This window comes from Piliocolobus tephrosceles, chromosome 11, assembly GCF_002776525.5.
Source record: "Piliocolobus tephrosceles isolate RC106 chromosome 11, ASM277652v3, whole genome shotgun sequence".
NCBI lineage: Eukaryota > Metazoa > Chordata > Mammalia > Primates > Cercopithecidae > Piliocolobus > Piliocolobus tephrosceles.
In genome coordinates, this window is record NC_045444.1 from 51,908,876 (window position 1) to 51,923,666 (window position 14,791).

At 35.3% G+C, this 14,791-nt stretch overlaps 1 protein-coding gene across 8 annotated transcripts in view; it reads right to left on the reverse strand.

Moving 5' to 3' along the window:
- The window catches only part of SCN1A (sodium voltage-gated channel alpha subunit 1), an 81,532-nt gene that overhangs the window by 37,447 nt on the left and 29,294 nt on the right, over nt 1–14,791 (reverse strand). For 3 of the 8 annotated variants that reach the window (XM_023188155.2, XM_031936567.1, XM_031936566.1), the window contains 6 exons: nt 13,508–13,855; nt 12,084–12,216; nt 11,014–11,252; nt 9,213–9,386; nt 7,393–7,749; nt 5,745–6,227 (listed from right to left, as the gene is read on the reverse strand). In XM_023188155.2, the coding sequence (XP_023043923.1) occupies nt 5,745–6,227; nt 7,393–7,749; nt 9,213–9,386; nt 11,014–11,252; nt 12,084–12,216; nt 13,508–13,855 (1,734 nt within the window). Of the gene's footprint in view, nt 1–5,744; nt 6,228–7,392; nt 7,750–9,212; nt 9,387–11,013; nt 11,253–12,083; nt 12,217–13,474; nt 13,856–14,791 lie in introns of all 8 variants that reach the window. The other 5 variants (XM_031936565.1, XM_026454143.1, XM_031936569.1 and 2 more) reach the window with 3 other exon arrangements.

The following is a 14,791-nucleotide window of genomic DNA, read 5'->3' on the forward strand; positions in this document are numbered from 1 at the left end:
GTAGGTGCTTCAGAAGATAAAAATGTTTTTACTATCCATAACCAAAATAAATTTACTTTCTATTTGGGGAGAGAAGATTTTGTATTGTCTTTTGCATACTCTTGGCAGTTTTGCCCAGCCTTCAAAGCTCTCTCAGATCTGTCCAAGTCAACATTCTTTATTATTAATGTTCAATAAAAATTCATATTTCTAGCTTATCATTATTCCTACTATGGCATGAGTCAAGAAATTTTCTGAGGTTTAAAAAAACAATTCCTCAAATTACTTGAATGTACTTTGAAGGATGAAGTCTCTTAGGACTTAAAGAGAGGATGAAATGTGACTATTCCCTTTCTTCTTTTGGAGACCAATAGGAGGAAGGTGTAGGAAAAACAGCCCTTAGTTTGCTCTGGAATGGAGGATACTTAGGTGTGACTTCACCACAGATGTAAGAGGCAAAATAAATATAAAGTTCCAGCTCAGCACATCTCTTTATACCAGTCTATTCTTGCTTCCTGGAAACCGAGACTCCTTACCTACATCTCATCCTCAGCTCCTGTGATTTATGCCCCAGGAATTCCAAACTACTAATTGTCTCCAAATATACCCTCTTGCTTCCTGTCTTCAGGTTTCTGCATGTTAATATTTCCTGATTGGAATGCCCCTTAGAAAAGTAATTTTCTTAAATATTTTAAGGAGCTTACCATATCAAGAATGTAATCAAAACAATTTAAAAATATATTAAAATATAATATATTATATTAAAAAATATATATAAAATATATTATTAAAAATATATATAACAATTTAAAAATATAAAATGTATTACCATTCCCAGATAAACTTATAAAATAATTTATTACAGAGAGCAAAAGGCAAACAACAAAAAAAGACAAATAGTGGAATATGTTATGAGTAGTAATTCTTGTAAGAAAACTTACCTGGAACAGTGTGGCATGCAACTGGTAATACTAATAATGATGATTTATCAAATGCTCTATATTAGGCACTGTGCTAAGTACTTCATGTTTATTATCTCATTTAATATTCTGCCCCAAAAATGCAGTCAGTAACATTATGCACTTTTTTGAGATGAGGAAACTGATTATTAGATAGGTAAAGTCACACAGTAAGCAGCTAAAATGAAATTATATAACCCAGTATCTGGCTCCAGAGTATAAGCATTTACCAACTTTATAACTGTGGCTTCACATGTCTAAAAACAAATGTTCAGTGTATGAATAATAAACAGTGGGCACTTGTAATTTTATCACAAAGCATTAATATAATTTTGGAGGTATTATAATGATGCATTGCAGATAAGTCATTACTGGAATTCAGGAATGGAAACAATAACATGTTCAAATGAAACTAGTCTAACAGAGGCCATGGAAGATAACATTTTTGCATTAGTAACATATGTCTCAATATGAAAATTCATACTTAAAGGTTGAAAGTCACACACACACAGATGCTCTTCAACTTACGATGGGGCAAACTCATGATAAACCCATTATAAAGTCGAATCATTAAGTCAAACCATTGTAAGTCAGGGTCCAACTGTAAATACACACACACACACACACACACACACACACACAGAGAGAGAGAGAGAGAGAGAAGCAGAGAGAGAGAGAAAATCATGCCTTATAGCTTATTAGTATACTCCATTATCTAATCTCCCTGGCATATGATAACTGCTAAATAAATGAAAATAGGCAAAAAGAATAAAGGCTAAAACAAAAAGAATCAAAATGATGAGATTAATGTACTACAGGCAGCATTCCTAACATAGAACAAAGACTTCATCTATTGGGGCATCTGCTGTCAGCTTAATTCCTCTAAAAGCAGAATTTCGCATAATTTGTGCCTTACTTTGATGAACAGAATACAGTATGAGACTGATGAAGCAATGAGGGCAAAACAATATTGTGTGGGTTTATTTCTGACCAAGAAGAAAGGAATTGTGATGTAAAAGTGCCAGGAAATTTGATACAATATGGTAATCTGTAAAAGAACATAAAAAGAAAGCCAGATTCAAAAATGAATAAAAGAAATTGAAATGCATCATTAGGGGATAAATAGATGTTTCAGTATTTAATTACAAAATTTCATCTGGATGAGATACAACTGCATTTCAACAGCAATTCATGTGGAAAAGATGAGAGATTATTACTTTCTTAGAAGGCTGGTGTAAAGTGACAAGGTAACATGGCTAACAAAAACAAAAACAACAAAACCTAACTCAAGTGAATCTTGAATCAAGAGAAAAATTTGGTCCAAAATAACTGGAATTAAAATGACAATCTCAAGTATGCCCTAATCAGAGAAAGTATTTATGAGAGCCCTTCAAAATGGTTTTATTAACAAGAGTTGAATGAGCTGGAAAAGTTTGATCTGAGTGTCTACTTTGTACCAAACATGTTTAAGTAGGTCACCACATAAAAGGAGAGACATGCATGCATATAAGTAGCTATCCTAAAATATGATAGTACTTTGTAAGATGCATGAGTCAAGAAGATGCATTATTTATTACTATGCTCTATGCCTTGTACCTCTGGGAACGAAAAAAGAAAGCAATCTGTTCTGCCTAGGGTTGGGAAGGCTTCATTACCACTGCCTTCAAAAAGCTGAAACAGTGTTTCTGAAGCTTAGGAACTCCTGAACTACAGACACTATGCCCATGAACCAAGTGGGTGCATTCTAATTAGACAAGCAACACATTAAAGTTCAGCACAGGCGGCAAAAGCTTCCTTTACCAGGACTTCTCCCTATGACATGAAATGTGCTCTAACGTTATTCTATTCTATTTCATTGGCTGGGTGCAGTAGCTCACACCTATATTCCCAGCACTTTGGGAGGCCGATTGGGCAGATCACTATTTCATTAAAAACAAAAACAAAAACAAAAACAAAAACCCTGACCTATTAAAGGGATTTCTCAAGTCTAACTAAACTATGACACACAATTTGAGAAGCACCACATTAAATTATCTCTAAAGCTTCTATTACCCTAACATTTGAAATTTCAAGTAACTCAATGTTCCAAGATATAAAATGCCATGAAGTAGAAAGAAACAGAACTACCCCTGGTGCTTCAGTGGATAGTTGCTTTATAAAAAGGTTAGTGTTGGCCGGGCGCGGTGGCTCAAGCCTGTAATTCCAGCACTTTGGGAGGCCGAGACGGGCAGATCACGAGGTCAGGAGATCGAGACCATCCTGGCTAACGCGATGAAACCCCGCCTCTACTAAAAAAAAAAAAAATACAAAACACTAGCAGGGCGAGGTGGCGGGCGCCTGTAGTCCCAGCTACTCGGGAGGCTGAGGCAGGAGAATGGCATAAACCCAGGTGGCGGAGCTTGCAGTGAGCTGAGATCCGGCCACTGCACTCCAGCCTGGGCGACAGAGCGAGACTCTGTCTCAAAAAAAAAAAAGGTTAGTGTTTCTTTTAGCCTTGATCAATATACAAAAACAGTAAGAGTATGAATCATGTCAAATTTTTACAGAAAATGTGTATCTTATGGATGGTCTTTGTAATAAAATAGTGTTTTTCCTTTTTAATATAACAGATAGCATATGGTAGCCATTAGTCTTCATCAAATGCTAAATGTAGGTCTAAAGATTCAAGACAAAGGAAACCAGACTAGGCTATTACTAAATTTATTTTAACAGAAGTTCAGAATCAATTTTATAAATACAAAGACAACAATTTTTCCAAAAATTGGCCTTCATCTGATTCCTTAGGAAAACTCAAATAAACAAAGTCTGAACTGACATAACATTCAAATTAAAAATTCTGTAAAAAAGTCCACAATATTTGATAAAAAACAGTCTATTTTTTTTGTACTGAATCTATTTCCACAGACATAGAAATGTGACAGGATCTATCTACTATTACGTCTCTGCACTATATTTATTTCCCTTCTTTTATCTCACAAACCTGAACTAAGCAACTCTAATGCTAGGGTCAAGGCAACTACTTCCAGCTCCAATATTAGCCCCATACTTCTACAAGTGGAGGATGACCTAGATTATTCAGAGACTCATTATAAATACTTGAAGCGTCTTTCAAGGGATATAGTCAATAAATCAAAAGAATGTCACATACCTGTGGTATCTTCCATGGACAACCATCAAAATGCAACGGACATGGTGATAGCTAATAGAATTGTATCTCTAATAAAATGTCTTTAATGTACTCAATCCTTTAAAATATTTAGACTATACAGCCTGAAAGGTGTATTTAGACTATACACCCTGCTGTTTTTGAGATTTCCAAATACTAAACGGGAAGTAAAGGTGCTTTATCCTAGACTTCTTGTTAATTATCTTATATATCTGTTAGACTTTTAACTTAATATTTTAAAGTAGGTTGCTATGGATTAAGTTTTGTCTCCACAAAATTCATATGCTGAAGCTCTAACCCTCAATATGACTGTATTTGGGGATAGGGCCTACAAGGTGGTGATAAAGGTTAAATGAGGTCATACAGGCTGGACTTTATTCTGATAGGGCTAGTGCACTTGTAAGAAGAAGAATAAACACCAGAGTTCTCTCTCTTTCCATGTACATGCATTGAGGACAGGCCATGTGAGGACACAGCAAGGAGGTGTCTGTCTGCAACCCAAGGAGTGAGCCCTCACTAGACATTGACCCTGCTGGTATTTTGATCTTGGACTTCCCAGTTTCTGGACTGTGAGAAAATACATTTTGGTTGTTTAAGCCACCCAGTTATAGTATAGTGCTATGGCAATCCAAACAGGCTAATGCATAGGGCAGTGTAATTTTAGTTGAAGAAGCTACAAGAATATTTCTTGTTGCTAAGTTATCTTCAATGTATATGAGCCAATGTGATGCAACAAACAATAAACAGAACTTGTAAATAAGGGCTCTAAGTTCAACTCTCGGCACTCCCCTCACTAGTTATGGGACCTAATGCTCCCTGAGCTAATTTTCTTATCTGAAAAGTTAACATAATTACATATTTCTTTCCAGGTTATTGTAAGGATTAAATCTGATGATGTTTGTCTATTTGTTGGATCGTTCATTCATTCATCTAACAAATATCCATTACTAAGGATGAGAAAACTCACACATATACTATATTACCCTTTAATTTATCAATCATTTGCTTGAGTTAAATCTTTTGTTCTTTAGTGAAATAAAATTTTACATGATGTCAAAAAATCTATATGGAAAATATATAATAAGAAATACAGGCAATATAATATATGTATTGTAAATGTTCCTCAACTTACAATGAGGTTAGCTCCTGATAAACTCGTGAGTTGAAAATATTGTACATCAAAACTCATTTAATACACCTAATTACCAAACTTTATAGCTTACCCTAGTCTACTTTAAAAATGCTCAGAATGTTTAGATTAGCCTACAGTTGGGCAAGATCATCTAAAGAAAAGCATAATTTATAATAAACTGTTGGATACTTCATGTAATTTACTGAATACAGTATACTGTACGGTGAATATTGGTTGCTTATCTTTGTAATCACGTGGTTGACTGGGAGCTGCAGCTTGCTGCCACTGCCCAGCATAATGAGGGTATATTGTACCACAAATTGCTAGCCTGGGAAAAGATCAAAATTCAAAATTTGAAGCATGGTTCCTAGTGAATGGATATTGCTTTTGTATTATCATAAAGTAAAATATCTTAAGTCAAAACATCATTAAACTGAGGATCATCTGTATGTGTGTATATGTATATATATATATGTATTCATACCTTCACACATCTATAGAATCTTACCTCTTTGCTTTCTTCCAGATCCGATTCACTACTAAAGTCTTCCGTGTTTAAATTTTCAAAGTCAGATTCTCCTACAGCAATTGGTACAGTCACAGTAAGACTGGGATTGTTTATGAATGACATGTAATCACTTTCATCAATAATGTACTTTTCAACACTGCTGCCAGTTCCTATACCACTTGTAGTTCCATTTACATCTTTAAGATAGTCAAGATCTTTCCCAATTTCTGTTGTATGATTGGACATACAACTGTCTTTCTTGTTGTTTAGATCATCAAGTGGTTTAATTTCATCTAAAATCTTTTGTTTCCTAATGAAGGACTGTTGAATAAATTCATATATTTTTCTTTTCACATAAGCTACTCCTTTGTGCATCCTATCCACAGCAATTTGGAGATTGTTCATTTCATTATCATCATCAGTGGCTGCAAGGTTGTCTGCACTAAATGAGCTCAGAAGCAAGGCCAGAAAGAGATTCAGGACCTTTAAAACAACAAAAACATGATTATAATTTTACACCAATGTAGGGAAGAGCAGATTACAATCACTTATTCTTTTAAGTGCAGAAGAAACTCTAAGTTCTAAAACTTGATGAGAAGGAAACACCACAGCATAGTGATTAGAAGATGGGTGATCTGAATTTGTGACTGGCTCAATAGCACATCCTTGGACAAAGACATGATTTCTATTGCTCTCAAGTTCTCCCATTTGTAAAGTGAAATTGAATGAGCTAATCTAAGGTTTCGCTAACTCTAAAATTTATGAGTAAAAGAAGACAGGTTTATATAGGTACTATACAAGAATTCTTAAAAATCACTAATGTTTCCAATTATGCATGTAAATACATTCTATAATTTTTTGATAAACAAAGATATTAAATTGGATGTTAATTGAAAAATAACTATTATGACTCAAAATGAAGATCAGGAGCTTAACGTAGGCATTGACACTTGTTTTCTTAATCTATTATATTTCTCATACTTCATTGTTGACTAAGTAGAGATGTTTATGAATAATCTCTCATATTTCCATGAGACTGGTACATGAATGTACATACCTTTAGAATATTTTATATATTTCTATACTATAAACAGTAACACTCCAAATTTAAGAGAGATAAAGATTGATCAGTTACTCTATTAGGGTAATTTCAGGCATCATTAGCTATTCGAGAACTGACAAACTCAGGTTAGCTAGTACATCTGCCATATGACATAGAGTGATTGAATATCACATGCTACAATGAGGCAAAGAAATGGCACAATCATTACGAACACTTAAAGACACCACTTTTTAGTCCTGATCTGGATGGTAATTTTGCTCTTTCTCTCTCCACTTTTTTTAGACTTCTCTCTTCCTTGGCTCCGAATTTATAAAATGGTCCCAGCACATCCTTTTAGGCTTGTCTTCAATATGATACTCTACTGTAATTCACATAAAAATGTGATGAAGTGACTGACAAAATAGAATTTGGTATAAAAAATGTAGGGGCACTGCTATATTGCTGTGTTGTTAAAGTGATAATATATCCAAGGTAATGGACTTTTAAACTAATAATCATAGTTTGTTTTTCTTTTTGACAGAACAGTCACCATTCCATTATACTCTTAACATATTTCTGAAATGCGTATCTTAAGTGGGTACATACCACTAGGTTTCCAATCACCATGACCATCATGAAGACAGTAAGGCACATGGCTTGACCAGCAACCTCCATACAGTCCCACATGGTCTCTATCCACTCCCCACACAGCACGCGGAACACAATCAGGAAGGAGTGGAAGAAGTCATTCATGTGCCAGCGTGGGAGCTGACAATCACTGGCGATCTTGCAGACACAATCTTTGTAGCTTTTACCAAAGAGCTGCATGCCAACCACGGCAAAAATGAAGACGATGATGGCCAACACAAGGGTTAAATTTCCCAGAGCCCCCACGGAATTGCCAATAATCTTTATTAGCATATTTAACGTTGGCCAAGATTTTGCCAACTTGAAAACTCGCAGCTGGAAAATAAAATATTAATATATTTGTATGATTCTTAAAAGCATTATATGTATTGAGCTTTACCTAGAAATGGTAATTAGAATTCAATATCTTACAATATCTGATCTGCCCTAACTCTCTCAGGCTCATGGCTAATTTTTGGACTCCCTAGGAAAAGCTGGATTTTCCATATTTTGACCATGTAGATCATTTTCTCTGACAGTGAATTATTTTTCTTTCCTTTTCTTTTTTTTTTCTTTTGTCACCCAGGCAGGAGTGCAGAGGAGTGATCTCAGCTCACTGCAACCTCCGCCTCCCAGGTTAAAGTGATCCTCCTGCCCCAACCTCCCAAGTAGCTGGGACTACAGGCACGTGCCACCACACCTGGTTAAATAGATACATATATACACGTATATGTGTGTGTGTGTGTGTATAAATATATACATATGTATAGATACAAATATATACATATGTATAGATATAAATATATGGATATATAGATATATACATACACATATATGCATATATATGTGTATATATGTATATATTTACATATATATACTAGAGACGGAGTTTCACCATGTTGGCCAGGCTGGTCTCGAACTCTTGACCTCAAGTGATCCACCTGCCTCAGTCTCCCAAAGTGCTAGGATTACAGGCATGAGCCACCAAGCCAGGCCTCTTATAGTGAATTTTTAATGAGTACTTGGAATCCAACTCTTCTTAATTTGTTTTATAAAGGTGGTTTTAAGACCGGACATTATAATATTAACATCTGAATCTGAAATATCTCTGCTGAAAGATACTAATTTGCCAATAGTGTGCAAAGTAACATCATACTGAGCCCTGATATAAGTAGAGAAAAATGTTCATTATTCATTAATGTTCCTTGGGGTATTCACGTAGCTACATGCACCTGCACTGAAAAACTTGGAATATTTCCCATGATTCTACAATTATTTTCCTAACTTGTAAGGATATATGTGTAAATTAATGGGCATGTTTAGTAATCCTACAGACTTTCTCTCCTTTGACTTTTGCAAGATGCATATTTTCCAGAGACAGAATTAGAGAAAGTTTCTGCATGAACATCTTACATCAGATTTTCATCCACTGCTACAAAGGGCTATATATATTTTCAAGTTGCTATTAAAAGGTGATACATTTTCATTAAAAATATTTTCTTAGGTCTAGAAATATTAACCGTGGTAGTCTCTAGAAGCAGTACTTAATGAAAACAGCAACTGAGTAATACATTAACCTTTACATAACTATGTTCTTTGAAATAAAGGTTTTTATAAATAATTGAGAATCTTTTTTCAACATAGCAAAAGTTTTTGACGATGGAACTGTTACAGAAAAACTTAGAATGCTAAGGGTTCTGCGGCAAAAAAACTATGACATTGCTATGCAAGAACCCTGATGGTTAGAAAGGTTTTTGTGCTTTTTTATTTTTATTTTTATTTATTTATTTATTTTTTACCAATCGAAATGAACGGAGAACAGATAATCCTTCCACATTGGCGAGTCCAAGTTCTACCAGGCTAAGCGTCACAATAAAACCATCAAAGATATTCCAGCCTTCTTGGAAATAATAGTAAGGATCCATGGCAATAATTTTCAGAAACATTTCTGCTGTAAAGATCCCAGTGAAAACCTAAGATCAAAACAAAATTACTCTAATTCCACCAGATAATGATAATGTACATGACATAAGATTTGCCCTTAGAACATAATGCTTATGCTATTTTCCCACAGTGATTCTATTACTAACTTAAATTTGTATGGAAATTTGTAGTTGATGAAAGACTCTCATATACATGATTTAATTTTATCCTTGTGGAAACGCTAAGTAGATAATGCAGACACAATTATTACTTTACAGATAAGGAAACTAAGGTCTTCAGATGGGTGAAATGACTTGCTTGATATTATGCAGCAAGAAAATGGCAAAACTAGGATATCAGTACAAGTCATCTATTTTTTTTTCAGATGGAGTATCACTCTGTCGCCCAGTCTGGAGTGCAGTGGAGCGATCTCGGCTCACTGCAAGCTCCGCCTCCTGGGTTCATGCCATTCTCCTGCCTCAGCCTCCTGAGTAGCTGGGACTACAGGCGCCTGCCACCACACCTGGCTACTTTTTTGTATTTTTAGTAGAGACAGGGTTTCACCGTGTTAGCCAGGATGGTCTCGATCTCCTGACGTTGTGATCCGCCCGCCTCAGCCTCCCAAAGTGCTGGAATTACAGGCGTGAGCCACCACGCCCAGCCCAAGTCATCTATTTTTAACAGTGCTCTTTCCATTATACCAAACTACCTTTTTCTCCAGATTTCATATAACACAAGTACTGACAACATTTTGCCCATGAGCAGTTTTATTTCTCTATAAGCTTATTCCTATTTCCCTCAAATCAGAGTTATACATTCTTATCTGTTATTATGCTAGGTGCATTACTATTGTCATTCTTTGTTATGCACATGAAAAAATAAATTTACTTCTGTAGCATAAATAGTAGAACTTCAAAAATATAACTAATAAAATGTCAGTTGTTATACATGATGTTTCTGCTTTCTACCATCAAAAATCCTAAACTTCAAACCAAATATTATGAAAAATGCATATATTACTTTAGATAGCTCTTTCCTTCAGCAAATAAAAGCTAATATTCCTAAGTTGAGTTGACTGGCAAACATTTTAATAATTTATGTTTTTGAAGCACAAAAAGGAAAAATTAAGTGGCAACCTTCACCAAAAATGACCTTCATAATCATATAATACACAAAATGTACTGGAGGTTTTAAGTAGTTCATGGTTTTGATATGGAATAGATGGATAAACAATACATGTACTACTTAGATCCTGGAAGAATAAAAGCTGGAGACATTTTTGAGTTGTTAAATTATTTCTTGCAATGATGATGACTAAGAAGTATAAAAGAGATCCACAATTTTATTTTAACCTTCTACAGTAAGGGAAATTGTAATAAGATCTCAAAAAGTGTGTTCTTAAACTATGAACTACTTCTGGATCTTGAAAAGTTATAAATATTGCTGTTGACTTTTCAAGTAGTGCTCTAGGCCTATGCCTTTTTCAGCTTTTGTGAGCACATTAAGGTCATTATTTTTGGCAAAAAGTAGAGTATAGCCAGCTAGATATAACTGGCATTTTGCGGGGGCCAGGAAGCATGAAGGGTGGTTGAAAGACTGCTATACACAATTACATGTAAACAGTTTCTCAAGCAGAAAATTTGAAGACTAAATACATTTACCTTCCAATATGCTTACCAAATTTCCTACTGTAAGCACATTATTGAAATGGTCCGTCATTGGATAGTGCTCCATGGCCATGAAAAGGGTATTTAAGACAATACAGATGGTGATGGCCAGGTCAACAAATGGGTCCATCACGACCAGGTTGACAACATGTTTCACTTTTAACCAATATGGAGAACAGTCCCAGATTAAGAATATGTTGGAAAATTTATACCAACAGGGTGGGCATTTCTGCCTGGATTCTTCAAGTTCTAGATTAAAAAAAAAAAAAAAAAATAAGAACCATCAAAAGGTGTATTTTATGCACATGCATTTATTTCATATCCACTAAACTTATTTTTAGTAATCAGCACATTTTTGTTACAGAGGCAACCTTTTGTGTACTTGTTAAAAAAAATTACAGAGTTTACTCTAAACCTCCCAAGGGTATTTCATCAGACACACACATAGAGCCCAGTTTACAATGGGTAGTTTTTTGCCTTATGCACTGACATTGTGGCTCAGTGCTTGGCCTCAAGTTATGTGAGTGCTCTTTCACATGAAGTCTCGATGGGAACATGGTTTAGGGTGGTATAGATACTGTGTGCAACCCTATGTGAATGACTCTACATTGTCAACCTCAGACTATGAGAGCTAGAATAGGGATTGATGTGACCCAAGAATCATCATTTTAACTTGTTTTTATTTTGTGAAAATGACCTGCTCTTCCTCTACAATCTTGAGAGTACTTCGGATGAGGCTGAAAAGGGCTGTACTGCTGAAGTCTTAAACTAATGGAACAAAAAGAGGGTCACTGTGACTGATGAGATTAGAAACCCCTAACAGAAATGCTTTATTCTGCATTTTCAAAGAGTTGCCACATGGTTAGGAAAACATTCTTAGTCCCAGTATCACTGAGTTTAAAATAAATTGTTAAGGCTTCTGGAATATCTGAGTAGATATAACAAATAACAGTTCTTGAATTAGACTTACTGTCTTTTCATCACAATGCACTATTTCCAACTCACAAATATATTTATTTGAAATGAGACAATATAAGTTTAGTGAAAATAATTGAAACAAAAATAGAATTTGTTACCAACCTTCCACTGTATTTGTTAGAATGCTGGCTATACTCATTGCTCGTTGCCTTTGGGAAGGATCTTCTAGAAAGTCCATGGAAACATGGAAAGAACTTGACCTTCTCTTTCTCATTTCAGTTTCAGTGGTTGTTCCCTGTTAAAAAAAAAAAATGCTAATGCATTAAATGATTAATTTGAGCAATATGACAAGCAAACAACCAAGTGGTGACACAGTGAATTTCATGAAACACATGCATCATGCACTTTCATATTCAATTGGTGATGGCAGATATTTCTGACTTATTGTATCATTAGCCTGGAATGTTCAAACTGTTAACCATTTAGTCATACAGCAAAAACCAAGATTGTAACTTCCTGATTTCATAATTTTATAAAATACGAAACAATTTTAATATAGTTGATAAAACTCTTAAGAGATATATTTAACAGTTATTACCCTTATTTCTGAACTAATAGTAAAAGCCTAGTAACTTAAAAGTCCTACAAGTGATCAAGGCACTTGGTTTTTGAGAAGGTAGCTATTTAATTTTAAGGAAGTATCAATGATTGCAACACACTTAGCTGCCATCTTATTTTCTGGACACAAGATGTAGATGGTCATTGACAACACAAACTCTATGTTGAAAAGAACACACACATGCTGCATGGACAACAGTTTCATCCAGGGTACCAAAGCAATAAGTCATCTAATTCTGACTTAGTCATGCCTCCTCATGCTGATATATTTCCAAGTGAGTGAACAGTCTAAGAAGAGGCAGCATCTGTTTAGAAATTCCTCATCTGGGTGTACATCCACAAACACATAGCATAGCTTTGTACACAGACAATTATTTTATCTGTCTGTATTAATAATGTATTTGTGTCTCTTCATTTAGATTAATTTTGAGAAGACCTATATCAGCATTTTTTTAGTAAGAAAAATATGAGTACTAGGAGTATTAAGGTAACAATGAAGCTATCTACTTAAGCACAGTGTTTTTGAAAATCTAAACTAAAGCAGAGATATATTGAAGAATCCGTTGGAAAGATTTATTATACACCCTTGACACTTAAACATGGGATCATTCGTTTACTTTTATATCAGAGCCTTAGAGGATGTCCTGCTATCTAAATTCAGTGTGGGTATATAGCAAATCCTCCAACTGGAGGCAGTAATTATTGTGTCTAATTAATCCTTAGCACTTTCAGTAAGTAAATGCATTCAGGTTTGTGCAGGAGACTGTTAAGGTTTTAAGTTTTAGTTGGTTAGTCTATCAAAGATATTACAAGATGCAGGTGCATTCACAGCGTGACCAACCAGGAATCATTCTCAAGGTTGCCGTTCTGTAGAAACACTGGCTGGTGCAGCAATAATGGGCCAGCCATGCCTGAACTATTTAAAACTTCCTTACATTGTCATCAGTAGCTGGCTTATCTATTATCACCTCTGGCAGAAGCTGTCCAACAGGCGATGTAGGAACTGAAGGTCCACCAACCAAGGAAACCACACCATTGCAATCCACAGTGCTGTGCATCTTCCCATTCGCTGGAAACACTGCCAGCATCCGGGATGACCTACTGGTCTGACTCAGGTTGCTGTTGCGTCGCTCTCCGTGTCGTCGGGGCACAAACAAGGAATCTCTACGGCTCTCGTTATCCTCAAAGGTGCTGTGCTCATCATCTGCAAAGTCATTCTCAGATCCCACATCCTTTGCTCGCCCTCTAAAGCTGAAAAGGCTTGTTCTGCTATTTCGCCTTGGTGAAAATAGGGAGCCACGGATGCTCAACAAAGACTAGAAGTTTGAAACAGCAAACAAATAAAGCCATATTAATATGGCCCTTTGAATGTGATTTCACTTTGCAAGATTAGGTAGAAGAAGATTTCAGCATTCATAACAGAATATGGCTCATTCCTTTTGATTATCATTCTCATTTTATGTGCATTCACATTAAATTAAATTACCTTGATAAAAGGTTTCTAGCCCTTGGGATTAAAGAATGAGGAGATACATTGCAACCTTAATATATTGAAACACATACACACACACATACACACACACACAAACACACACACCCTGAACCACCATTTCTCAAGTTCAAAGGGAAATATCCTCAGAATATGGCAATGGACATGGTAAACATTCAGTGAACACTGGCACCATGACCTTAACAAGGCCACCTTGGTTTTCATGGATCTTGTCTTTCAAAAAATTTCAATACTCCTCACGATTTAGTTTACTCCACCTTTCTAAAATCACTTTAATTATTAATTCTTTTTCACCTATAAGGCATCATATTGTTGGAACTTGAAGTTCATACTTCTGAAATTCAGAGCCATGTGCCTTTTGATCAAGTGTACCATGACTAATATTTTCAGAAGCATGCGTGGTGACTTGTAAAGAAGTTATGAGGAAAAACAACATAAAATCATAAAATAACCTAAGGACATTCCTGATCAACAATCCCCAGTTCCACATTTTTTTTTTCTTAAAAGTGCTGAGGATCAAAAAGATTAAATGTCATTAGTTGTAGACAAATATCGGTGGACAGTATCAGGATGACAATCCAGTTTTCCTGACTGTCAATTTGGTGTTATCTTAACTACACTGAGCTGTAGACTTTCATATCTGTGGAGTAAAATTTTTGCATAACTATGTGCAGAAGGGATAGGTTTAAATCTAGCACAACAGTGGTCGATTCAGTTGATAAAAATTCCTAAGTCCATTTTC